The sequence below is a fragment of the Lotus japonicus genome, chromosome 3 (genome assembly GCF_012489685.1).
Source record: "Lotus japonicus ecotype B-129 chromosome 3, LjGifu_v1.2".
In the NCBI taxonomy this organism is placed as follows: Eukaryota; Viridiplantae; Streptophyta; class Magnoliopsida; order Fabales; family Fabaceae; genus Lotus; species Lotus japonicus.
Window position 1 is genome coordinate 92,796,433 of NC_080043.1, and position 26,618 is coordinate 92,823,050.

The 26,618-nt window shown below is 35.3% G+C and overlaps 4 protein-coding genes across 10 annotated transcripts; 3 read left to right on the forward strand and 1 right to left on the reverse strand.

Moving 5' to 3' along the window:
- Positions 1-2,552: 2,552 nt before the first annotated feature.
- On the forward strand, positions 2,553-4,008 carry LOC130747501 (uncharacterized). The gene has a single exon (XM_057600455.1). The coding sequence runs from the start codon at positions 2,897-2,899 to the stop codon at positions 3,863-3,865; it is 969 nt and encodes a 322-aa protein (XP_057456438.1). The 5' UTR covers positions 2,553-2,896; the 3' UTR covers positions 3,866-4,008.
- Positions 4,009-4,731: 723 nt separating this feature from the next.
- LOC130747500 (bifunctional dihydrofolate reductase-thymidylate synthase-like) lies at positions 4,732-10,784 on the reverse strand. Of its 5 annotated transcripts, XM_057600451.1 has the most exons (13): positions 10,447-10,579; positions 9,700-10,164; positions 9,198-9,597; positions 9,076-9,120; positions 8,804-8,869; positions 7,969-8,030; positions 7,805-7,879; positions 7,545-7,710; positions 7,326-7,449; positions 6,869-6,975; positions 6,592-6,754; positions 6,053-6,175; positions 4,732-4,960 (listed from the first exon to the last, which is right to left on the reverse strand). In XM_057600451.1, exons 1-11 carry the CDS (start codon positions 10,485-10,487, stop codon positions 6,644-6,646), a joined length of 1,662 nt encoding a protein of 553 aa, XP_057456434.1. In that variant the 5' UTR covers positions 10,488-10,579; the 3' UTR covers positions 4,732-4,960; positions 6,053-6,175; positions 6,592-6,643. The 5 variants fall into 5 exon arrangements, with proteins under 5 accessions (XP_057456434.1, XP_057456435.1, XP_057456436.1 ...); XM_057600452.1 differs by lacking the exon at positions 6,053-6,175 and having other exon boundaries at positions 10,447-10,580; XM_057600453.1 differs by lacking the exons at positions 4,732-4,960; positions 10,447-10,579 and adding an exon at positions 10,625-10,784 and having other exon boundaries at positions 5,907-6,175.
- A 2,325-nt stretch (positions 10,785-13,109) lies between these two features.
- On the forward strand, positions 13,110-16,959 carry LOC130745034 (uncharacterized). The gene is made up of 3 exons (XM_057597184.1): positions 13,110-13,268; positions 15,829-16,132; positions 16,334-16,959. The coding sequence occupies exons 1-3, from the start codon at positions 13,110-13,112 to the stop codon at positions 16,957-16,959; spliced, it is 1,089 nt and encodes a 362-aa protein (XP_057453167.1).
- A 2,547-nt stretch (positions 16,960-19,506) lies between these two features.
- On the forward strand, positions 19,507-25,994 carry LOC130747504 (phosphatidylinositol/phosphatidylcholine transfer protein SFH3-like). Of its 3 annotated transcripts, none has more exons than XM_057600461.1 (15): positions 19,507-19,637; positions 20,105-20,253; positions 20,689-20,941; positions 21,500-21,599; positions 21,697-21,963; positions 22,185-22,262; positions 22,957-23,058; positions 23,155-23,204; positions 23,477-23,576; positions 23,664-23,756; positions 23,883-23,930; positions 24,207-24,315; positions 24,517-24,869; positions 25,170-25,241; positions 25,339-25,994. In XM_057600461.1, the coding sequence occupies exons 2-15, from the start codon at positions 20,208-20,210 to the stop codon at positions 25,348-25,350; spliced, it is 1,683 nt and encodes a 560-aa protein (XP_057456444.1). In that variant the 5' UTR covers positions 19,507-19,637; positions 20,105-20,207; the 3' UTR covers positions 25,351-25,994. The 3 variants fall into 3 exon arrangements, with proteins under 3 accessions (XP_057456444.1, XP_057456442.1, XP_057456443.1); XM_057600459.1 differs by lacking the exon at positions 19,507-19,637 and adding an exon at positions 19,653-19,843; XM_057600460.1 differs by lacking the exon at positions 19,507-19,637 and adding an exon at positions 19,653-19,843 and having other exon boundaries at positions 20,111-20,253.
- The last annotated feature ends 624 nt before the right edge of the window (positions 25,995-26,618 follow it).

A 26,618-nucleotide genomic window follows, 5' to 3' on the forward strand; every position in this document is an offset into this window, starting at 1 on the left:
ATAAACTAGCATACGGTTACACCAGAGAAACTGCATGGAGGGCTGAGAGTTAGAGTTATGACACTTGCAAACATAGCTCTGTTAGGTAAAGTGGTGAGAAGCATGATCAACAATAGTAGTCCTCGGAAACTTTGGGTGAAGATTATTTTTTTGGTCTTGACCAAGGTATCCACACAGCCGACAGCCGTGAGACTAATCCCTTGCCCCACGGTCAGCGCACTAAGCGGTAGGGGCTGACTAAGGAGTTTTTTCTATTCGCAGATTATTTATGTATAGGTGATTGATTTTTTTTAGGCTTAATTGCACATTTGGTCCCCCAACTATAGCCTTCCTGCGAAAATCATCCTCAAACTTTAAAATTAGCAAAAAAATGTCCCTAACGTTTACACCCGGTTGCAAAATTGGTTTTTCGTCCAATTCCATCCAAAAACTAACGGAATATTCCTCAAAAAATTAATTAAAAAATTTTAGTGTCTCAAACATTCATCATCTTCATATTAAAAACCCAGAAATTCATCATCTTCATCCCATTTTTCGTTCATCTTCATATAAATGAGTAAATCAAAGCTTTCTCATCCAAAAATCACTATCGTATATCAATAAAAAAAATTAACTTATGATAATTTTAATTAAGTTAATTGAATCTACAGTATTAAATTTAAATTTTCCAGCACCAACCCAAAACCCACCACCTCCCACTCATCTTTCACTTCAATTCATACTTATCAAAGCCCTTACTCCCTTAGGGACGAGCAACAGTCCAGCAGACAGAACAACAACAACAACAGCTTTCACCTTCATGAAATTGAAATTGCCATCAGATTTATCATGAAGAATCACAGGCAGGAATCAACTCGAAGTCTCTGAACACCACCACTAAAAACTAATTACCATTACCAATGGCAAATGAAAATCCACCCAAAAAATCACCAACAAGGCTAAAAAAAACCACCCAACAATATTCATGAAATCAAGCAGAAAATACACCCTCAACCTCACACAGCTACTCAAACATCATCAGGAAAAAAAGCAAAGAAACAGAGTTAACCCATGGAAACTCATTCAAAAAAAAAAAGCCAGATCCCTTCTAAATCGCCACCGCCACGCACCTCGTCAGATCTGTTGCATCGCCTCGTCCTCTCCGGCCTCAAGCTCTGTCACCGGAATCAGCCATAGTCACCACGGAACCTCTTTCTGCTCTGCCGTGTCTGATAAAGATGCAAGCACTGCCATCTCAAAACCCCCAGCCATCATCATCCTCAACCCATCACCTCCTCTGCGATCTGGGCAAATGCTTCACACTTGGTCGTCGTTGTTACGTTGGGTGAAGGTTCGAGGGGGAGATTGGAGCGGCCACTGCTATATTTGCATGAACAATCAGAGATCTTCATCAGATATGGATTTTGGAGAGAAGAGGTGTGACGGCGGTGACAGAGAGGTGCCTCTTCGCCCTTGGAAGGGAACAACGGGTTGAAACCGCAAAAAAAACCCATAAACTAGGTATATCTCTTCGAATCCGAGAAAAGATTTAGAACCCAGATCTTTGAAATGTATTTGTCGGTCAAAATGTTTGAATTATGTATTTGGGTTTCATGTATTTTGGGTAATTGAGTTCATTGCATCTGGGTTTTGGGTTGAAGAGATAAGAGATTTAGAACCCATATCTTTCAAGAACATGAACATTCATAAATTTCTAGGTTTTTGTTTTATTTTCTTATCTTTTATTAATTTTTATCCCAGAATTCGTTAAATATTGGATGGAATTTGACGGTAGACCATTTTTGCAACCGGGTGTAAACGTTAGGGATGTTTTTTGCTAATTTTAAAGTTTGGGGACGATTTTCGCAGGAGGGCCAAAGTTGGGGGACCAAAAGTGCAATTAAGCCTTTTTTTTTAATACTATCTAAAAAATTATTCACAAATTTAAGTATAAAATGTTATAAAGTCGTCATGATTGCAAAGTTTTTATTTTCTTTCTTGCAAAATAATTGAAACCATTGCATATTTGCATCACATTTTCCCCCCTCAGATTATATATTTTAGGTGCTAGCCAACAATGATGATCTACTTCATTGAAAGAATGATTTGTTGAGGATATCGACTCACATAATGTGATCTTCAAGTATTGAGAGAATAAGTTTCATAACTGTTGCGGTTGATCCTCTAGCTTTTGCGACATCTAGATAGGAAGGGAAGGTCGATGTCTCGTTGGCTGAAGCTCTAACTTTGTGATGGGCGATTCCGCGATGGAATTGGGGAATTGGGGTTCCCCCACATTTTCTGCAATTCCGCAATGCAGCGGCAATTGCAGCCTCAACCTAAATTTAAAACCCCAGGTGAGGGATTGAGCCTTCGACCACTTCGGTCATACAAGTTCTCAAACTATTTCATAAACTAAAATTATCATACAAGTTTAAGTTATTGATGGAAGATATGATTTTGTATTATGTTTATAAGAATGATTAACCCATTGAGTAGATAATAGAATATTGAGAAACTTTATTTCATTTCTTGAAAAAGATTGGATTCCTGTCTATAAATAAGAGGTGGAATACTACCCAATCTGAAGAGGCAAAGTGGAATTTAAGCATTTCTTCCTTTGAAATAAACAAACAAAACCACCCTGTTCTGCCTCTCTGTCCAACCACACATCGTATAAAATTCCCTCACACTCCTTACTTTCTGTGTCTCAAATTCTCATCCAAACCTCTCACTTTCTTTACTCTGTTTTCATGCTTCCGAGTGTAGAAACCGATTCAGTGTCCCCTGTTTCTGCACTTACACTGTTGTCAGCTTTCAGATACATAGTTTCTCTTGCACCAATAGACGAGCTTCCATTCCCCTACGAGTGAGAAACACAAGCTATTTCATTTTCTTATCAAATAACCAACAAAAAATGGATTCCTTCAGTTTCAACAACCTCCAAGCAGGGAGAGCCAACGCAATCCTTAAACACGACAAGCTTCGAAGGATCACGAGCTTGTTACGGATCATTGAGGTGTGTGTTCTTGTGGTCTTGGTCTCAAGATTCTCTATGAAGCTTCCAGGTTCAGTGAGGAACACTAGCGAGTACTTAAGAGAGTTCTCACTCTTCATGAATAGCCCTCGCTTTGTTTTTCTGATCGGAAACGCCATAATCATCACGCTGTTTGCGCAGTATGGTCAATTCTCAGCTCAGGGTTCTGCAGAAAACGTTGTTCAAACAGAACCTGATCTGTACCAGGAGTTTCTGCAGAAAAGCACAACAAAGTACCGAGAAAAACAGAGCATAAGAACAGAGGAGGACATTGAAAATAGGATAATCAATGGAGAAATTGAGAAGTCCCCAGAGAATAATGAAAATTTTTCAAGCATAGGGGAATCTGGTTATACCATGATCAATGGAGAAATCAATAAATTCCTAGAAAATAACGAAATCTGTGAAAGCACAGTGGAAACTGGCTATGGTATGAAGAACCAGAGGATAAGAACAGAGGATGGAGTCGAGAGTCAGAGAATCAATGGAGAAATCGAGAATTACCCAGAAAACAAAGAAATATTTCCAAGAACAGTGGAAACTGGTTATATCATAAAGAGTGGGAAATTTGATGAAGGGAAGATCAAATGGTCAGAGAAACAGAGAACCAAAACAGAGGAGGCCAATTTTGGTTTGAAGGTGAAGAAGGATTATAGAAGGTGTGAGACAGAGGTTCTAAGCAAACCACATCATGTGCTACGAAGGTGTGAGACTGAGAATGGAAGGAAAAGCATTGAAGCTTCTCCTGCTGAGGATGAAATGAGCAACGAGGAGTTTCGTCGCATTGTAGAGGCTTTCATTGCCAAGGAACAGAGGATCCGCAGAGAAGAAGCTTCTCTATTAGTTTAAGAAGCAGTATGTGAATAAAACAAGTAAATAAAGTACTAAATAAGAGTGTATGTATATGGTTCTGAATGGTTGGAGTACTTAGTGTCATGGTAATGTTGTATCTTCAATTTGTAATATAAGTTGCTATTGCAAGTTTAGGTTCATTAATGTTTCGCTAATGTGTCTGGTGACATGCAATCGAGATATGGCTTAGCAATATTTTTCAACAGCCGCTAATGTTTGCGGCAGTTTGCTAAATCCATGTCGATTGAATGTCCCCCAGAAATCATATGTCCACATACAATCACTCTTTATGTTTTCTGTTTTTACAGTGTAACCTTTTATTTTCTTCTAAGTTTTGTCATGACATTAGATTTTCAGTTCAATTATCACCTTAGGTCTTACCACTATCTAGTCTCTCCCTGGGTTTGTCATAGTCACTCAAAATTTCAAAGATCTAGTTCACTTCATCATCAACTCATTATCAGATTTACTATGAAAACTACTTTAATTTTTCAATGGCAAATAAATCAAGCAGCCTCCTATCCAAAATTGTTGTCATCTTATTCTGAGCATGTTAATGCAATATGTCATCTTCTAAGCATTTTAATGAATCAAATCGTAATAAGTGTGCAACTAGAGTTCCTACATCATACAGTTAGTTGGTGATTGTCAATTCAGTCCCACCATCAATGGTATTCTGATTCTTTATCAGTTACAGTGAGTGGTAAACAGATTAGAGAACTTCCGGGAGGCACAGGAGATACTATTCTTTGGTTCCAAATTACTGCATGTTTAAAAATTCTTCTATATTTGATTTTAAAGCTAAAATTAATTCTGAGAAAAGCTCATGTGAATAATTCATAACTAATTCTAAGAAGAATAAGTTGATCCAAACATGTAATTATGATAATATGTATTTCAAATTCAATTTTGGGGAAGGAATGTTCTTGGTGTCAAAGTTCTCAAGTCAAGTGCGTTACTTAAATTTCAAAAGAAAAACCTACATGGCAACAAAGCATTTCCACTATGAACTCACTGTCTCTTCTAGAAAAGTGAAAAGACGAATCCATCTTTGTCACAAAGCAGAAGCCTTATTTCCACACCTTTGTTGTTCTGATTAAAAAAACAATTGAAATAATCAAATAATGCTAATTAAAAAATATAATATTGTCTGTTAAGAATTATATACATATTTAATGAACAAGATAAAGATTCCAGTAAAATGGGACAGAGAATTTGAGTGGCGCGAATATATTGGCCTATTAAGATAGAGATTCTTTAATATATGAAAGCTCACTATGTCACTAATAATACATTTTTCACACATACTTTTTCTCATTTCCTTTTTCTTCTTTTTCCATCACATTGTAATTGTTCACTTCCTTTCTTTTCATTTTATCTTCCAACTCTCTTTGCCGCATAGTCCTCCCACACATATAATCACCTAACACCTTCCAGCACCATTGCTGACCTTTCCACTATCACCCTTCACACCCATCATGAAGGGTGAAGGATCCAGGGTTCGAACCCTGAAGATGACTAATTTACTAATATTAGTAACAACTAACATTTGCCTATCAAAAAAAAAAAACACCACCCTCCAGGCTCCAGCTTCCGCTGCTATAATCATCGCTTACAATCTTCTATCATTATCACCACCACCCTCCCTCATTGCTCTGACACATTCACCGCCACAACCTCCAATATCTCCCTAATCACTCAACATCATCCACCGCTTGATACCCTCCACCAACATTGTTGCCACCTTCCACTATTGCCATTACAACCTCACATCCTCCACTTCCACCGCAGCCCTTCATCACCATTCATCAAGGTTAACATCATCCATCACCTCAATCACCTGATACCAACCAACATCATTGATGCTTGACACCCTCCATTGTTGTCATCAATCATCATAGGTTATTACCTCAAAATAGGCTTAGTTTTGTATAAATAATTATTTATAAGCTAATCTGAACAACTTATGAAAATAAATTTAAAACAGTTTATAAACAGGTCATAAGCTATAGGCAAATGAAAAAATAGAAATCACGAAGATCATCAAACAAAAAATAGGTCATTTAGCTCTATCTTCTCCCCACAAAACATCTCTAATGTTAAAACGTCAAGTTGCTGATCCCTCAAAAGTATATCAGAGCGTCTATATTGGAAAGAAATTTAAACACAGTTAACCTAAATCACCTTAGAGCCACGATACAACATGTGGAACTAAAGGATTCCCAATAGTAACATCAGAAAAGTTTGAAGTGTGTCCAACTAGTCTTCTTTTATAATTTAACATAAACCTCCTATGGTTGGTTATGCCTGAAACATTGAAAATAACATGCTTCAGTATGAAGAACAGAGTATGGCACATAAAACCAGAGCCTAGATATATTTGAAAAAAGTATCGTACATTACCAATGCATTATCATATAAATTCACTAAAAATAGAAACCTTGATAATGTATTTAGTGTGTGCTTTTAACTCAGAAAGCAAATAACTCTCAGTGAAATTGGTTTTCAAATCTTTTAGGTTAGGGAACAATTTTTTTGAAAAGCTAGATCTTAGTTTAACAGTTAAGTCAAAAATAGTTCAAAAAGATCCTGAATAGTGATATTTTAGTTTGCGTTACTTCCCAGGTGACGAGTCTCTCTCAGCCACATTATATAAATCTCCTTTACATGAATAATCATATAAAAAGATATATGTGTGTAAGATGAGTGTGTGTGTCACTTGCCTTATTTCAAAAAGCATAACAGCCTGGATGGGGCTGAGAATCTTCAAGATTCCTAAACAGCCATCTTCATTTGGATCTTCTGGTGAGGATCATAGCCTATGAGCTTGAAATCAGTAGCCTCAAAAGAATCTATATCTTTCTTCTTTGGATTTATCTTCAAAATCTGATCGAAGTTAAGGTAGTCAACAAGGAAAGAACAATTAAAAAGAGAGCCTTAAGGTAAATATTTTGTATGCATACATTAAATCAGATGATTTTCTTAAACATGAACACATACCGGAAAAGGTCTTGGCAGGTTCTGGAGCTGTTCCTGCAAAGGCTTCACATGATTGCGGTAAACATGTGCATCCCCAATAACATGGATAAAATCACCCGGAACTAGGTCTGGCAAGGAAAGGACATCAAATAAGGAGTGATTAGTCCAATATGTGATGCTGATTTTCTTTCAATATTAAGTTTGTCCTCAATTAATTATTCAATTAACAGAGATTTTTACTTTATTTTATTTCCTTTATTTTTACACATAGGAGACAGGAAGGGAAGAGAAAGAATTATGGGATGAGTGATCTAAAGGAGATAAGGAGAAACATGACTAGTGTAAAAATAATTGCAAAAACTAGGTGTAGGAATAATGGGACAAAATGACAAATCCCTATTAAACCCATGAAAGTAAAGACTTAAGGTACATCTGGATAAATATGTAAGTCTAGCAAAAGCTGGCATAATTTGCATACCACAAACATGAGCAATCATGCATGTCAAGAGCGCATAAGATGCAATATTAAATGGCACGCCCAGGCCCATATCCGCAGATCGCTGATACATTTGACATGACAACTCCCCATTTGCTACATAGAACTGCATGAAAAAAAAGGAAGCAGGAAAAACTTAGAGAGAAGGAGAGAGGAGGGTGAGGATACCTTTAAAAGAGAAACTCAAATATAGCTGCAGACCTGCGCAAACATGTGGCAAGGAGGAAGTGCCATCAACTTAAGATCAGATGGATTCCAAGCTGAGAGAATGATCCGTCGATCATCAGGATTATGCTTTATCTTGTTAATAACATCTAAAAGCTGATCAAATCCTTTGCCGGAGTAGTCATCATGCATGTTAGTATACCTATCAAATGTAAGAAGGGAAGCAAAGAGCTAATTAATCCCATAAAACAAAGTTTAATCCAAGACCGACAGAGATAAAGGTGCAATCCACCTACCTAGCGCCAAAGTGCCTCCACTGAAACCCATAGACAGGCCCTAAGTCACCCTCCTCCCTTTCTGTCAAACCAATGCTGTAATTTAAAAGGTCAAGCCGGTTAATAACTTCATGGAAAAGAAATATTTGCAATTTATATATAAATAAGTTGATATTCATGCTTGCCTATCAAGGTATTCCCTGGATGCATTGCCATCCCATATATGAATGCCTTTTTCTTGCAGCACCTGTATATAACAAGTTTTCAGAATACAATTTACCACACTCGTATATGACGAACCAATAAGACATTCTTTGTGAACCTAAAAGAAAGACCTCATGCCTGCAGCACTTTAAAAGAACTTTGGTCCAGAAGCACATATTTTTATGGAATAAATGCAGAAACAATGTGACAAACAGGTGTTTATCATGCCATCATCAAACCATTCATATTCAATAACAAAGAGACTACTAAATTTTCAGTATACAAAATAAACTCCATGAACATCTGTAATAGCCATCAGTATATAATGTCAAAATTTTACTCAACTTGAAAACTAGTGAGACTAGAAATTCTTTAATACAGTGACAGATATGAGCGAGCATCTTTGTGAGTTAAGAGCTTCATAAGCCAGCCTTTTAAATCGTCACTAAACGTTAAAAAAAAATCAGTAAAGAACCAAGAAAAGCTTCAACAAACTCTTCATGATCCTAGAAAACACATAGCACATATTTTATTTTCTTAATATCTTGACATTCTGTATTAACGTCACTAAACGTTAAAAAAAAAATCAGTAAAGAACCAAGAAAAGCTTCAACAAACTCTTCATGATCCTAGAAAACACATAGCACATATTTTATTTTTTAATATCTTGACATTCTGTATTAACTAGTAAGACATCGGGAATAAGATAGACTAAATTTATTTACTCGTGTATATTCATAAGAATCCAATCATATTATATACTTTTGATCAATAACAATTTATACGTGCAGAAAGATGGTCAAAATATATCATTACCTTGGCACTCGTTGAGCCACTGATAAACCAAAGAAGCTCTTCAACAACCCCTCGCCAAAATACTTTCTACAAACCAAATGAAGAAGTCATGTTATCTTTTTATGTCAAAATGTAAAATAGATACAGTCTTACCTAAGAACGATACAAGGTAACAAACAAAACAACAAACAATAACTACATGAAAAAATATAAGAAGAATAGGAGCATACAGAAAACACATTACTATGCACGGTCGATTATTATACAAATCTCAAACCAAAATTTGCATATACCTTAGTTGTTAGAAGTGGAAAGCTTCTGCGGAGATTAAACCTCATCTGTGGAATTACAGGGAAGGAAATCAGCATATAAAGTAAAGCAATTCCTCAAAAAACCAATCAAATTCAAATGTTACCTGGCAACCAAATTTTGACAAGGTACCAGTCCCAGTCCTGTCATCCTTAACTGTACCTTCAGAAATGATTTCTTGAACCAACCTAAGATACTTGTACTCCTCATGACTCTCAAAAATCATTTTAGGAAGAAAAGAAAATTTCTTGACCTCAAATTTTAGAGAGTCTGAATCACTATCAAAACTTGGATCAGTATTCTGACCAAGGGATTCTTCTGCAGAACTCCTTACACGCACATAGGTGTTGAAAGAATAGCGGATGTTGTTTTCCACCAAAGGAAAAGATGAGTACCATGGATGAAATACAGAGAAATCAACTCGAGGCATGAAAGTGTCACACTCGATGCTTGCTTCAATTTCTGTAATATGGACAGCTTCACATCCAGGAGCATTAAGAGCCTCTCTGTACATTAAAATCATCAGCTACAATGAAGAAATATCTTAATATGCTTATGACAGGAAAGATTAATAGAGGAAAAGAAAGAAGATTAAACAATGTATATACCTAAAAATCTCGCCACCTCCGGTAAGAAACACTTTCTCAATTGACATGCTGTAAGGAGAAGAAGCTAACAGTTCCATGGCAGAAGACACACTTCCACAAATAACAACATTCTCCGCTGTTGCAATATCAAAGCTACCCGAGCGAGTCAGCACAACATTAAGGCGACCACAGAGAGGCCTTTTCTCAGGAGGGATGGCCTCCCATGATTTCCTACCCATGACAACAGCATTCTTCTTCCCAGGATCAGATGTTTTTGTAGTGATCTCCTCAAAAAACTTTTGATCAGTAGGCAATGCCCAGGGCAATTTTCCATCTTTGGAAATGCCCATGTCCGGGGTCGCAATCACTACAGCTTGGTAAGTCCTCTGTGGACTCAGCTCTAAATTGCCATTGTCATGGCCATTGGAGATCACAAGAGAGTCACTGGCCATAGTACAACGAACTCCTTTCGAAACGCAGCAGAATCTGAACCCCAGCAAATTACTAAATCAATATATCATTTTAACATAAAACAAATCCTGTATACAATTGCAATGACCAAAACAACCAACAAGCACAAGGAAAGAATGCAAATCATCTGAATCCATGTTTTAGCATTACATCAAAATGAGCATAAATTAAAATTCATTCAATTTTTCTGCAATAGTTCAAAGACTATAAGGACCAAACAAGTCAAACCCATGTCTCACACAATCCATAACCAAACCATCAAAATGATCAAGAAATATGGGGAAATTAAGAAGCAACCTACAAAAATAAATTAGCTTAACACCAAACTCATGTGTCATCTAATTATCTGTAGAAACCAAACCCCCATAAACAAGACATGAAACATGTTGAACCAATGAAAAAGCAAAGAAATGTAAATTCTGAAAAATGTGGTGGCAGATCTGAAAATGAAAAGGGGGATTTTGCATGGTCTGACCTGAAAATCTTCAGCAAAAGGTCCACGGACTATTTTTTTCTCTTCAACAATATAAAAACCCGAACAGAACAAAAAGGAAAATAGAAATTGAAAAAAAGAGAGAGAGAGAGAGAGAGAGAGAGAGTTGAAAAAGAGGAGGGAGAGTGAGTGAACAAAATCCAAAACCGCGGTTGACTACGCCAAGGACCGTAATCGTGTGACAGTGTCTGTTCTCTTCATGTTTCCACAAATGCCCTTGCTTCTTTTTCTATCTTTCATGAGAAATAATCCTAATTAATTGTTGAGGATAAGAATCAGATTAAATGAATATTTGATTTGATTGACCGAAAATTATCATGTATCGTAATAGGGAGGTTAGGAGGGTGTTTTCGGGTTTATCTTAATTAAAAGGGGTTGCAGGCACCAGAAGCACAACATTGATAGTACACTCACTCAAACCCACTCTTCACAAGGGCGGGAAGCACATTGTATACCCAATAACATCTTGACACCTATCAACATTGATAGTACACTCCACTCTTCACAACTTGACCGTCCATGTCCATGATATGATATTTTTTTAGTTCTTATTTTTGAGTTAAGAACTAAGAACTGAGTTCTTAACCATTGGAGGAGATGACGTGGAGTTCTTAGTTCTTAAAAATAAGAATTAGGTTTTTATATAAGATGTTTTACTTTTTGAGTTCTTAGCATGAAAAGTTAATTTTTTCTCTCTCATTCATCCATTCATTTAATTTAAATATTAAATTTACGTTTAAATTTAAATCAAAATTATATGAAAGTAAAAAATATTACTACTATAATAATATTGTGGGACCAAATGAATAGTGCTAAAAACTAAGAACTCATGGTTGGAGCAAAATCTCCATAGAGTTGCTTAAGCACATGTAGCAGTACGGGCCCACGTGAATAGTGTTAAGAACTAAGAAATAAGAACTAGCATTGGAGATGCTCTTAGTGATCAATTAATCACCGACAAATAAAGGTTTTGATTCATTAATTCCTTTTTATCTTCCATATCATTGGCAAAAAAAAATTCATTTTTTTCCATCAATAATGATATTTGTTATTTCTCGATCTTTTGTTTCTTCCTTTATTTTTCTCATATTTCTTCTTTTCCAGTTCTAAACGAACTTATATGGAGAAAAAAAAAACTCTCAATATTAATGACTATGAAATAGGAGATAACTAATCACACTTTGGTGGACAACATGGAAGTCTACGGTGTCTCCCTTTGCACCGGTGCCCCATGAAAAAAAACTTTTATAAAAAGGGGACATCCAATGCCCTCTTTAATTTCCATCGTTGATATAATATTAAAAAAAATCTAATAATTGAAAATATCATATATATCTAATGAAAAAAAAAAGTGGGTATACTATGAACAGAAATAAGTAATTGAATGTTTGGATTGAAGTAACAAAGTGACCAAAATACTAATTTTTAAAAACTCTGACTTCTTCTTCACTTGAAAAAAAAAAAAAAACTCTTCATCCCAACTCCACAACCACCTTCTTCCTCCTCTGCCCAACCTGGTCCTTTTTCGCCCACGACGCAGCAACAACGTTGAGTACTTCCACCTCCCACGGCCACCCATCACCCCACCCCTCGCGCCCCCACCCCCGTACCCCTTTGCTCAAGTCTAGAAATCTCACCCAAATACCCGCCCACATCAAGTACCTCCTTCGCCGTCGTGGCACCATACTCGACGTGAGGCTCCATTGTAAACGTCATTCGCGACCAATCGAAGATCCTCGACGGCCTTTGTGGTGTCCCTTAAGGATTCCTCACTAAATGCTACATGCACAACCACTGTTGTTCTGCTCTGCAGTGAAATCGCTGGTGTGCTACATGCACAGAGCTCCGATTCTTCCTTTCTCTTCCTCATGATGATTCCAGATTTGTGTTTCATTTTTTGGTTCGTGGTCTCCTCTTGACTTATTTTTAGTGTTTAGATCTAGAAGTACAAGATCTATTGATGCAGATCTGTTTTTGGATGATGACATTTCATCTATTTTTCTATTGTCATCTTCTTAGGTGCCACCCAAATTTGTTTTCTTTATATTGTTTCTTCTTTATGCAGTTGAAAAATTCAGCAAGTTCAATAACTGGGTTTTATTTTTGTCAATTTTGAATTTTCTATCGGTGGCTTTGGATCCAATCATTCTCTTGTGTAGTTCTTTTAAATGATATTGTTGAGTTGTATGTTTTGATTGAAAAGAAACATGAACCCATAAAAAATGAGAAGGAACGAAAGAAGAAATAATAGAGGAAGAAGATAAAAAAAAAAAAATAGCAGCCAGCTACAGGAGGTTATAAACCGCCAAAATGCTTAAGGGATATATTGGTAATCTCACATCAAAATTTTGGGGGACACCAATGTCCCCATGGGTGATACATAGTCTTCACCTAACAATCCTAATTTGAAAACAATCAATATCTTTCAACGAAGAAAGTTGTATTGATTGGATTGAAGCACCCATGGATGAACAACAGTGATGATGTGAAAGGGAAGATATTGAGGATGAAGAAATTCCCCATGGATCTTCGAGGGTTTCCAGAGGACAACATCACTCTCTTGATTCAAGAGGAAGATGAATCACGAACCTACACTCAGCCCACTAAGTTCAACATTCGAGCCGAGGCATGCCATTTAGTTGAGCATGCTAACCCAGGTGACACCTTCTTCATCCACATCATCGCCCATGGCTGCTATCCATTCTCTATCACTAGCTCTGATAAACAATTCATCGGAGGTCAGTAAACCATTCACATTCACGAACCCTTCGCCGTTCACTCAGCAATATTTACAAACGATTTTTAAAAGTCATTGGTAACTTAGCGACGGTAATAGTCGTTGGTAAGTTACGAACGACCTCAACCGTCATTAAGTTATTGATGACACAAATAGTAAGTAATATATCCATTTGAATGGGAAAAAAATCGATTACTAGGAACAAAAGTGCTTCATCAGTAGAATTGTTTTTAATATATTGCGTTCTTCGTGATAATACAAGAAAGTCTATTTATAGTTTGATAAAAATTATTCAGATTATTGGATAATAATTTAAATATAAAAATTTAATATCAATTTCCATATTTAGCCCTTTCTAAATTAATAAAATAATAGTAAATCACAATTCTATTTATTGATAATTATTCTATAAAAATATATTATTTGTATATAATTTTTTTTTCCATATTTATAGATATAAAATCAAAATATATCTAGACACTTTTAGATTATATCTCATAGAGTCTGTGTTTTCATTCAGAAAACATATAATGTATGTATATATAAAACACTTATAATGCATGTTTATATAACCAACATATATTACATGTTTAATATATATATATATAGGGGATGTATCATGTGAGAAAGAGATTCTTATATGAGAACATGAGAATAAATCGTGACTGTCAGATCTAATCATGGATGGTCAAGATTAAAACAATTTAGTGATCACATGATCACTTAAAAATGTCATGTGACTTTTTAAAAAAGTCACATGACTTCATGTTTTAATCTTAACTATTCATGATAAGATCTGACGGTCATGATTTATTCTCATGTTCTCATATAAGAACACCTTTATTATAAGATATATCCTTATATATATATATATATATATATATATATATATATATATATATATATATATATATATATATATATATATATATGCGCGCGCGCACAAATGCTCACAATATTTTATGAAATGTATTGATATATTTAGTAAAACTAATACTATGAAAAGATTAAATTATATCTTTTATTCATTAACATTACTTTTAGTTAACTAAGTTTCTTTAAAAATGTGTAGTTAAGTTAGTTGCATAAACTATTGTTAATTCTATTTCTAAGTAAACTTTTAATTATTATCTTTCTTTTTTGAACGTAATTATTATCAAATACTATAAGTATTGAAACAATTAATATGTTAATTTACTATTTTATAATTCTTACCATTTTCTTTATGTTTTATAAAAATTATTTTGTTTCCATCAAAAAAAAATTTGCTAAGAAAATATTAATATATGTCCGCGCAACGTGCGGGTTTACATCTAGTTATTGTTAGTTCAATACAAACATTAACTTGATGGAAAACCCAATTCAAACATTAACCCATCAATACAAACATTATTATGTAAAAGTAAAACCATTACCTCTCACGCAACATCCATCGCTACCAAAAAAGATGGGTTCCCCAAAGCAAACCCCTGAATGCCCTGACAAATACAATAGAATGACGTCTCCTTTTTGACAATTCTGAGCCATTGTCAGTAGATGGGACTTTATGTTCCTTGCATTTGACTCTTGACTAGCGGACACGAGAGTGAGATGATTTGGCGACTCATTCAAATTCACTAGAGTGAAAATGTTTTTTCTTAGGAAATGACACACACCCAGAAGAACTTGTAGCATCAATGCCACATCATTAATACACTGTAGATATTTTCTCTTGGACCTGAAGTCTGATGATACTAACAAAGTTTTCTTCATCCCTCAGACAATGTGATCTCTTTGACTGCAAACATGAAACAAAGAAGAGATATGGTTACAATGAGAAAAGCCTCATGAAGGGAAGAATAGAAAGGAGATACAATTTGAATAGGTTGTGATACCTGGAAACAAGAAAAAAACCTTCAAGAATGGCGTTGAAGATGCAGAGACTAGAGTGACTGAACGAGAGAGTGAGCCAAACAATGTTTTTTAATTTTTGGAAAAAATGAGTATTTTTTAAATTGAGATAATTTCTAACGGCTAGGATAATTTGACCTTGTGATTTATAATGTTACCGGTTCCTTAATATGTCATAATTAATGGAAAATAACAAACACAATTTGTTTTGTTTTTTTTTTTTTGAGAAAAATGTCATTTTTTTCAAATATTATTTCTTTTAAAACGGCTAGGATATTTTAGTTCTTTTAAATTGTGATTAAAAAAGTTTCAAAAAAATATTGTGATTAAAAATGATACCATTACTTTACTAGTGTTTTTTACCCGTACGTTGCACGGAGAATATGTATTGATTGGATTGAAGCAGCCAACTACATGAGGTTATAAACCGCCAAAATGCTTAAGGGATATATTGGTAATCTCACATCAAAATTTTGGGGGACACCAATGTCCCCATGGGTGATACATAGTCTTCACCTAACAATCCTAATTTGAAAACAATCAATATCTTTCGACGTAGAAAGCTGTATTGATTGGATTGAAGCACCCATGGATGAACAATAGTGATGATGTGAAAGGGAAGATATTGAGGATGAAGAAATTCCCCATGGATCTTCGAGGGTTTCCAGAGGACAACATCACTCTCTTGATTCAAGAGGAAGATGAATCACGGACCTACACTCAGCCCACTGAGTTCAACATTCGAGCCGAGGCATGTCATTTAGTTGAGCATGCTAACCCAGGTGACACCCTCTTCATCCACATCATCGCCCATGGCTGCTATCAATTCTCTATCACTAGCTCTGATAAACAATTCATCGGAGGTCAGTAAACCATTCACATTCACGAACCCTTCGTCGTGCCTTCTCAAACTCTTATGTCTCTTAGCTCTTACTACTTGAGCGACATTCACTCACACAACTTGCTTTTCAAACAAACAAACCCTAATTTTTATTTTCATAAATTAGAAAGCTTCTGTCGTCGTTCAATATTTATTTAATATTTGGTTGTTTGCTTGCAAACAGATGATCATTTCAGGACACTTCTAAACATTGCCTGCAGTAAGGGTTGTACCCTGACAATGGTCTCTGATTGCCTAATTGAACCTGATGCTGCTGAAAATTCTGTGTGTTGTAGTAAGGGAATTCCAACATATGTACGAGGAGACTCAGAAAGATTTTGTGTAAAGCACAATGTTCGCTTTGTCTCTACCGATTATAAGGGTTTTACACCCACCGGTTTGTATCCTGTAACTGTTCTGAAGAAGGTGCATATGTTGTCAGGGCTTTTAAAGTCCATTTTTCCAATGAGGAAGAGCAGCATTCCAAATTCATGTGTAATTCTCTTCAATGCTTTCCAAGGTGGTCAGATGAAGGCCATCTTTCCTTTCTACGATATACCCGAATTGTTCTTTCCCCCACTAGGGGTAGCTTCTTCCACAACCACTACTCCTCCTAACCAACACAGGTTATATGGGGGTTTTACCACTACCATTCTTGATATACTTGAAGAGACTCATGGACAAGTTACAAATGTCGAGCTATTTCAAATGGAAATGGAAAAACTTAAGATGCAGGGCATTCGTCAAAAACCGGGACTGCATTCCAATCACCACCACCATGCTGATGCTCCTTTTTGTTCAGCTGATTAGATAAGACTAGTATATTATTTAAATTATGTCAGTGTACTTTGTGAACTGAGTACATATTTATAGTTATTTCAGTTGTGTGTTCTCGTTTATATTTGCCAATTTTTTCTAGTGCTTTAGGATGAAAGAATTATGTGCTCTGATGCAAATTCTGAATCATGTGATGACATATAAATACATGGATATTTTGTAGACTAGTGTATTATTCCAGGATCGGGATTCAGTAATCATTTCAAAAATTGTGGGAATTCACTGCATGGCAACCTGAATTGACAACTTACTATTATTGATTTTCAACTTGCATAGTTGCATATCACCTCAATGGAAAGAAATTTAGTCATAATCATAATATAAGAATGGTATCATAACTCTCTTGAACTCACTACATTTGGTTGGCACATTTACCACATGTTCTCGAATTAACTGTCACATTTTCATAAGTCGATGATTTGAATCCCTCTGCATCCAATCAGTTGGTGGACAACCCTCCCAAAAAGAATCCACTAACACTCCTCCTACTTTTAAGTGAGCCTCTCCTGAGTTTTCCCAAATTTTTACTTGTTTATAGGGTGTCCAACTATTTAGAATGTCTAAATATCACTACTAGAGGTATGATTCACGAAAATGGATCAAGATTGTCTGCATCTTCCCTCATGCAGGATCTTGATTCTTGACCATTAAATTTTATTTCTAAAGGCTAAGATTGTTGTATGAAAAATTAATTAATAAAAAAAGTTTAGCAATTAATGATGATCAGTTGTTTTATGCGCAAGCAGGAGGGCTCAAGGATCCAAATCCTTCATGACAAAAACTATTTATTATAAGGTTTAATTGCACTTTTGGTCCCCCAACTTTGGCCTTCCTGCGAAAATCGTCCCTAAACTTCAAAATTAGCAAAAACCATCCCTGAAGTTTACACCTGGTTGCAAAATTGGTTTTTCGTTACACTTCCGTGAGAAACTAACGCTTTATGGGTGAAAAAAATTAAAAACCCAGAAAATTCATAAGAGTTCTCATCATCTTCAACAATCTTCATCATCAATTCATTTTCTTCATTAAAAACCCAGAAAATCCCAAAAATAAAAATTATCTCAATTTTTTTTAACAACCAGATCCAATCCTTCTCCACCCAGAGTTGTCTATTACGTTTATGATTCTTCTCATCTCTTTTCCTCTCTCACACTCACACACCTGCACAAATTTTCTTTTCACTATCTCACCAATTAACTCTCGCAATTCCAGGTCCATTCGCAAAGGCCTAGAAACTTCCAACAATTCAGGTCTGAATCTTAGTGACTTACTCCGAGACTGCATCAGAAACTTCAAGAACAGTGACCGGTACCGAAATGACGTCAGATTCTCCAAGATTTGGCTCCTCTATGATTGCCTTCTCCACATCAAACCTGTAACTGCCTTCAACCCATCAAAAACCTAGGACGCCCAGCAATTCCCTAACCTTACCCAAAACTAAACCCTTAAATCTTCCCAAAGCCTTCAATTCCCATACAGACCTAAAATTAAATCCAAACCCTTCAATTCCCTAACCTGTTCTGGAATAATTTATGGGTCTAGAAAGAAGGTGGAATAATTTATGGGTCTTTTCTCTTTTTCCCAACCCAGCGATTTGTTTATGGTCTTTTCTCTTGAAGACTCAGGCGATGCAGAGGAAGATGAACGCAATTTGGGGTTGCTGGGTTCGCGATTTGGGGTTGTTGGGTTTGGGAAGATAAAGAAGAAGATGTGGGAGGAAGATGAACGCGAGAAGAGAAGAGGAATGGGTGAGGAGAAGAGGAACGGAGAAGAGAAGAGAAGAAGAAGATAAACGCGACTGAGGAACTGACGGGAGAGGAAAAAGAAGATCAACAGAGGAGATGGGGAGAGGAGAAGTTGTGATGAACCCTAATCTTCAACTCCCTCTTGCACTTTTGATCCGGCAACGAGGAAGATGAAGATCTGGAATTTTTTTATTTTTAATTCATTTTTAACTTATGCTTACTAGGAAGAGGAAGATCTGAAGAGCTTCCACTATTTTTTAATTGTTTTTCTCAATTTTATTTTTTCTTTATTTTTTAATAATTTTTAACAGAATATTCTGTTAGTTTCTCACGGAATTGTAACGGAAAACTAATTTTGCAACCGGATGTAAACTTCAGGGATGGTTTTTGCTAATTTTGAAGTTTAAGGACGATTTTCACAGGAAGGCCAAAGTTGAGGGACCAAAAGTGCAATTAAGCCTTATTATAATAGTTAGACTTGTATTAAAATGATTAAACTAAAACGTAACTCGAATAAGCTATACAAAATATAGTTAAAAAAAAATCCTATAAATAAGATCAATAACACAAACCATATGTTAAAAACAACCTATAGAAACTTGGGATGAATTGGTTAATTAGGTTGCGCAGTGGAGAGGAGAAAATGTGAAAGAACGGAGAGGCTTGCATTTCGCCAACACCATCTTTATTTGTTTCCTTCTAGTAGCAACAAAACCTTAAAAAGAACCATCTCATCAATTAGTAGTAAACAAAAATAAAACGGCAAGCTCTAAAAATGAGTTGCACCAACCTGGCCCTTCCCATTTTTTGGCCTTCTTTATCATGGCCTCACTTTGAGAGATATATTCGGATCATAAATTTGCAAATTCTCTCTTGCTTTGTAATGCTCACATTCCTACTGCAAAGGTATCTTAATTTCCTTTCCTACCATTTTTTTTTTTCATCTTAATTCTCTTCAATTCCCTTCCTCTTCCATTTTCAATAATAATGTTGTTTCATGAACTTTTTGAGCCTCCATAGACTTTAATGATTCTTAGCTGCTTGACTGCACTTTACCTATATATCTTTGTTGTTTGGTTTTTCTTTCTCCATGCATGCTGAACATGAACAAGGTTGATTTGTTTTGTTGATGAAAGATATCAATGATTCGTGAACACATACAAAATGCAAACAAACAGCAAATATCCCAAAAATTTACATTCAGAAACTAGTTTCTGGACATGTAAAATACATTGGAACAACTAGTTTTCAGTAAATTTCAGAAAATAGTTTCGAGAATGTAAACTTTTGGGATATCTATTGAGTGTCTGCGTGTGTTCACCAATAATTATATGTTTTTTCAGGTTCTAATATGTTGTTTCCTGGACTAAAAGGTGCAGGTGCACGTGAGGGCTTAATTGGGGGATTTGTTATATGTGTGTTGTTGATTTCTGTTTGTGCTCATTGGAGTAAGCTTACGAGATTCAATAATTAATCATGTGTGACACTATGTCCGTACCTAGTACAGATCAACCTGTTAAAGGTTAGTCAGTCTCATTTTTTGCAATTTTATGAACCCTTTGTAGGTTTTGGTCATTTGGTTATATTTTTATGTGTGTCCTATGAAATGAAATCTTCATGTATTCTATATGGTAAATTGGTAATGTTTGTATCACAACATGTTTGAATCAGTTTCTCTTTTTCCATAATCAATTCTGGAAGTCAGAAACTATTCACAAAAACTTTTTCCCATTGTTATTTTTTTAACTTCAAAATCAATTGTAGAAAAAATTTCAAACATATTATTGGAATATGAAATATAGCATAACTCAAATAAGATGATCAAAACAAAAAGAAAGCAGTTAATACAACTGAACAAGGATGGGTTAGGATATCTAGGTTGTGAATTTCTTTCTTTCTATACCTTGTCTTAATGTTCAAAACTTCTGTGAATAGATTTTCTTTTCTACAAAAACAGGTCTTGAGATGGAATATTTAGAGGATGAAAAGAAGACCAGGCTTGGTTCTCTAAAGAAGGTAGCAATCAGTGCATCTTCTAAGTTCAAAAACTCCTTGACAAAGAAGGGGAGAAAGCACTGCAGGGTTATGTCTATTGCTATTGAGGATGAACTTGATTTAGAAGAGTTACAAGCAGTTGATGCTTTTCGCCAAGCTCTTACCCTGGAAGAGCTATTACCCTCTAAACATGATGATGATCACATGATGCTAAGGTAACCTTGAGACATAGTATCAGCGTTGTCACAATTGGTTTTGGTTAAAATTGATTTAGACAAAATTAATTACAATAACAATGAACTGAAAGTGAAGTGATTTATGTTTAAATAGATCTATGAAAAAACAGTTTTTGTAGCAAAATGTGAAATTCAACTGTAAAATCTCAGAACTGATTGTGTTTATCGAATAAACTACTCTCTCTAGCTTCTAGCATAATTGATTTTGATGCTGAAATCAATTCTCCAAAATGACTCTTAAACGTCAATATTGTCATACAAAATTGATTTTACTCTATCATAGTTGATTATGAGGTTCGTCAACGAGGAACCAAAACCACTATGAGTCTGTTTGGATAAGGACTAAAGAGCATTAGAGCCCTTACCAGAGTTTATCTACTAGAAAAAAACATAAACAGTAAATGTTATTTAGTCTGCATCCAAACAGTTTCTATATCAATTTACAAATGATAGGTAGTATAGGTACTAAGTAGCATCATTTAATGCCTTAATTGCACAGCTATAATTGAGCTATCGATTTACTATATGATGATCCAGATTCTTGAGAGCAAGGAAGTTTGACATTGAGAAAGCAAAACAAATGTGGGCAGATATGCTCCAGTGGAGAAGGGAATTTGGTGCTGATACCATCATGGAGGTACTCCTTTGTATAAAAAAAAATACTCGGTTTTTGGGATAGTTGATTCATGAGACATTATTGTGGCTAATCAGAACTTCTTCTGTTTTTGGTTAAGGATTTTGAGTTCCAGGAGATAGATGAAGTTATAAAATACTACCCTCAAGGACATCACGGAACTGACAAGGATGGAAGACCTGTTTACATAGAAAGGTTAGGTCAGGTTGACTCTCACAAGCTGATGCAAGTCACCACCATGGATCGCTATCTTAAGTACCATGTAAGAGAGTTTGAGAGGACTTTTGCTGTTAAGTTGCCTGCTTGTTCAATCGCAGCAAAGAAGCACATTGACCAAAGTACCACTATCTTGGATGTGCAAGGAGTGGTATGTATGAAAGTTATAAAACTATGCAATTACTTATCTAGCTATGTAGTTTCTAGCTTTCATAATTGATTATGTGAAAAGAGAAGCCGATTCAAACATGCTATAAATGATAGTCACTATAATTGAAGGAGGTGCTCCCCATTTCCAATTATGCTTGTTAATATCATATTAGCACTTGTTATATATGCAAAAGAAGTTTCACACATAACATGGTTACTCAGGGTCTCAAAAGTTTGAATAAAGCTGCAAGGGATCTCATCCAGATGCTTCAAAAGGTTGATGGTGATAACTATCCTGAGGTACTATTTTCACCTTTTCAGTCATCTTGATTGTCTCACAGTCTCACTGGCTAAGTCCATGTTTGCATCAGTGTTTTCACAAGTTAATTATGGTAAAAGTGAGTGATAGGATTGCGGGGTTAGTTAGGAATTGTTAGTTGTTAGAGAGTTAGTTAGAAAGTTAATAAAGGCATGTTGCCTATAAATAAGAGAGGTTAGTGAGCATTAGGGTATCATCTTGGTATTTATTTGGGATTTGGGTTTAGAGAGAAAAGTGGTTCTCTTTCTAGGGTTAGGGAGGGTGTTTGGCATCTCTCTCATGTATCTCCCCTGATTCCCAATTTGGGAATTAGGGTTCGTCTACAGAAATAGAATCAGGTTCTGTCACTCAGGTTCTATTAGTAAGTTGAAAGTGAAATTATTTATGTTCGGATACATTTATGAAAACAGAAATTTTTGTAGAGTAATTTTCTGAAATGCGCTGTAAAATCTCACAATTAATCATGTTAAATGCAGAAGCTAGTCTCTTTAGCTTCTATGCAAATTAATGTTGGAACTAAAATCAATTCTTTAATGACTCTCAAAGATCTGTATTACATCCAAAAGTGACTTCAACCAGTGACAATTGATTCTGAAGTTCTCCATTGGGGAACCAAAAATACACTAAAATGCCATCTTCTGAATTTAAACTAAGTTTACTTTTCTTTTCACACAGTCCCTGAACCGTATGTTCATCATCAATGCTGGTTCTGGATTCCGGCTGCTGTGGAACACTATCAAGAGTTTCCTTGACCCCAAGACCACTTCAAAAATCCATGTAAGCAATTTTATAACACGTAACACTTAGAAGCAATGTTGATTTCAATTTTCAGGTAAATAGCAGCACTGACCAGATTGCTGAATTAATGATCAGGTCCTAGGGAACAAATACCAGAGTAAGTTGCTTGAGATCATTGATGCCAGGTTAGTTTTTCTTAGCCTTTCCCATAGAAGTATTTTATGATTTTTATCCCATTTCAGTAAACTTCAAGGTCACGTTGAGTGTGCGTTTGATTTTCTGTTGAGCTCAATGTGACAAAATATTACTTCTGCAATCCACATTAAACTCCACGTGGCATTTTATAGCTTCTCAGATGATACCTTAAGACACGTTAAATCACATCACTGAATAAGTAAATAGCATTAGTACTTAAAACTATAACATAACACCTTGTTTGTACTTTTTATTTTACCAGTGAACTTCCAGAGTTCTTGGGAGGTACTTGTACTTGTGCAGACAAAGGTGGTTGTATGCTTTCTGATAAGGGACCATGGAATGACCCTGAAATCTTCAAGGTATGTTTTCTGCTGAAAGATCAATTTCCTTCTGAGTTATACAATTAGAAAATGAAATAATAAAGTGCTTTCTTTGGATGAAATTAGATGGTTCAAAATGGTCAAGGCAAATGCAAAAGGAAAACCTTATCTGGGATTGAGGAAAAAACAATGATTGAAGATGACACAACATATGAAAAGGTAGTAAGTTCCCTACTACTTACAAAGTTCAAGTGCAAAGTTTGGTTCTGAAACTTTTTTCCTTGCATCCTTAATTGCCAGAAAATTTGATAACTTAATATCGTTTTTTTTTACTATAAAATTAAGGAATGCATGCCAAAAGTGGAGCATCCAGAATGTTATGCTGTTCCAGAAGTAAGTTTCTTAGGCTTCCTATGTATTATTTATTGCACTAAACAGTTAAAGGATCTGCATGAAGTAGCATGATGCAGCAAATTTGTCTAGTCATGGTTTGATTCTGTTTGTTTAATCATTTATAAGGCGGGGAACAAACATCTTTTTGTCCAAAACTGACAAACTAGAACAAGTTTATTTGATGAAATGTAAAACAAATTTTTGGTTTCCTATTAATTTCACTCCTTGCTACTGCATAATTAACCTGATTTTGGGTTTTCCCCATACATATTGCAGGTTGCAAAACAATGTAATGTATATCAGTGTGATGCCTTTGTCCCAGTGATTGGTAATTCAGTCTCTTGGAAGAAAGCAGTACAAAATGATAAATTGGCACTTTCTCAAGGTATTTCAAGAATGACCACTTGTTCTCACTTCTCAAAATTTTACTTGCATCTTTAGATAGATATAAGTGCTTATTCAAAAGCTAATCTGAGCAGTTTATGAAAGTAAGCTCAAAACAACTTATAGGTAAATCATAAGCTATTTTATAGGCTCAAATAAGTTCTTCTAAAAGCGGCCTAAATACATTTTCCTTAAGTTGCAGATTGCTTCCCTAACAAAGATTGTAAGACTGGGTTAACAACTCAATTTGCTGGTGGAATCATGGCTGTGGTGATGGGATTCATAACATTCATCCGTTTGACGCGGAACATGCCAAGGAAAATCACAGAAGTTGCCTTGTATGGCAGCTCTGTATATTATGATGGCAACATGATGAAAGCACCAGCAATTTCCATTGATGAACATATGGCCTTGATGAAGCGCATGGCTGAACTAGAAGAGAAGGTGAATGCCCTCAGCATGAGACCTTCCATGCCACCAGAAAAGGAGGAAATGCTGAATAATGCTCTAAGCCGAGTATGTACTCTGGAAGAAGACTTGGCTACAGCCAAAAAGGTATGGTTCTCCATCACACTTGAATGTCATCATCATCATTTGGGAATCACATGTGATAAAAACATCTTACAATAGATAGATACAGAGTAGTGATGGTCACCCCAACAGTACGGATACCTCATTTTACTCTCAATTCATCACTTCTTATCACATTATATATTACATCTATTACTTTTCTCTCTTCTCTTCCTTTCTCACTCTAGGTTCTACACTATGCAAATGTCCATGAATCATTACTCATCGAAACGTGTGCTAACTGCTAACACATTTGTAATTTTCATTACTTCGTTGCTGCTTTAGGCACTTGATGATGCCTTTGTTAAACAAGTGGAGCTCCAAGCTCTTGTTGACAAAAAGAAAAAGAAGAAGCTGGTAGGTCATTTTAACTTTGACACTGATCCATTACTTGCCATACATTTATATAGATCCTGCTTTTGCTAACACAAGTTTTTGGGGTTTGTGATTGCAGTTCCACTGGTAAGGTGATATGCATTGCTGTCTCACCTCTAATATCTAACATTAGTCAGACTTTTAAAGTTGGTGGCGTTTCTTTATTATCATCAGCCCCATCGAATGCTATTGCATTCAACTTTGTACTCCCTCCGGTCCTATTTATAAGCAGCAAAAAAAAAATTCACATAGTTTAAGAAATGTAGTTAAACTAGATAAAATGCATTAAATTTGTCTTGAATCAAAATAAACTTCCAAAATTACCCTTTGTTATTAGTATTGGAAAGTGGGAAAGAGAGAGAATAATTAATGAGACACATTTTACAAGTTAGAATTAATAAGGGCATCATTGGAAAAAAATAATTAATATAGCTCAAACTTTCATTTGGTTCTTATAAAAAGGACCAAGATTTTTCTTCTCTTTCATGCTTATAAATAGGACCGGAGGGAGTATAATTTGTCCATTATTGGACTGGAATCTTCTGTATAATACAGTGTGCCATCCTTGACAATTGTGTATATGTATAATACAAGGTTTGGTATAGATTAACAAAAATCAGATTAGGCTTTACACATTCTATCTTGGAGCAATCAGAAGCCGCACTCAGTAAAGTATTGTTTGCCCTTGCAACTTTTTTTTCATACAATATGTTTTTATGAAAGTATCACATTCATTCACAATTGGAAAATTATTGGTGGACAAATGTAGATTCACTTTTAATATTAAAAAAAGTGACGGATGTGATTGATGATGGGATGGAAAGACAGTAAGATAAAATGAAGAGTAAGAGGGATAAAGATGAAAAAGAAAATAATTGCGTCATTGAATCTCTATTAAACCTAATGTCATTCTTCGTTGAAATCAGCGTGACAAAATCTTATTTTTGTCTGTGTGAGAGTATTTTTTCCATTTGCATTAGCACAAACAAGAAATCAAATACACACTAAATGTTCTAAAAATCAAAGTTATTTGCAATTCCACATAAGGCTATTGTTTTTTCTTTTATAGTAACTAGATACATCGGAAAATAACCATTCAACAAAATGGGAGCTTCAAAGAAAATAACACAACAACCATCATAAAAAATTTCCACCAAAGAAAATAACATAATTATTGGTTACATCTTCTCTGAAGACAAAATTGCCAAATATTGTTTAGTTTTTCTAACTTATCCTTGCTAATCCATACTTCACAATATATAAAATTCTCGGGTCATTATTCTGATTGTCATGGAACCACATTATCATAATCTTTAGCTTGATCCCCTCAATAAATTTATCCCTCTAACAATAATTGAA

Coding starts and splice junctions, on each gene's coding strand:
- LOC130747504 (XM_057600461.1), top strand. CDS start 20,208: ATGTGTGACACTATGTCCGTACCTAGTACAGATCAACCTGTTAAAG. Junction 20,942..21,499: donor GATGATCACATGATGCTAAG/GTAACCTTGAGA, acceptor ATGATGATCCAG/ATTCTTGAGAGCAAGGAAGT. Junction 23,059..23,154: donor AGACCACTTCAAAAATCCAT/GTAAGCAATTTT, acceptor ATTAATGATCAG/GTCCTAGGGAACAAATACCA.
- LOC130747501 (XM_057600455.1), top strand. CDS start 2,897: ATGGATTCCTTCAGTTTCAACAACCTCCAAGCAGGGAGAGCCAACGCA.
- LOC130745034 (XM_057597184.1), top strand. CDS start 13,110: ATGAACAACAGTGATGATGTGAAAGGGAAGATATTGAGGATGAAGAAA. Junction 13,269..15,828: donor AGTTCAACATTCGAGCCGAG/GCATGCCATTTA, acceptor CTTTCGACGTAG/AAAGCTGTATTGATTGGATT. Junction 16,133..16,333: donor TGATAAACAATTCATCGGAG/GTCAGTAAACCA, acceptor GCTTGCAAACAG/ATGATCATTTCAGGACACTT.
- LOC130747500 (XM_057600452.1), bottom strand. CDS start 10,487: ATGACACATGAGTTTGGTGTTAAGCTAATTTATTTTTGTAG. Junction 7,880..7,968: donor TCCAGGGAATACCTTGATAG/GCAAGCATGAAT, acceptor TTTAAATTACAG/CATTGGTTTGACAGAAAGGG. Junction 6,755..6,868: donor ACCTGCCAAGACCTTTTCCG/GTATGTGTTCAT, acceptor AACTTCGATCAG/ATTTTGAAGATAAATCCAAA.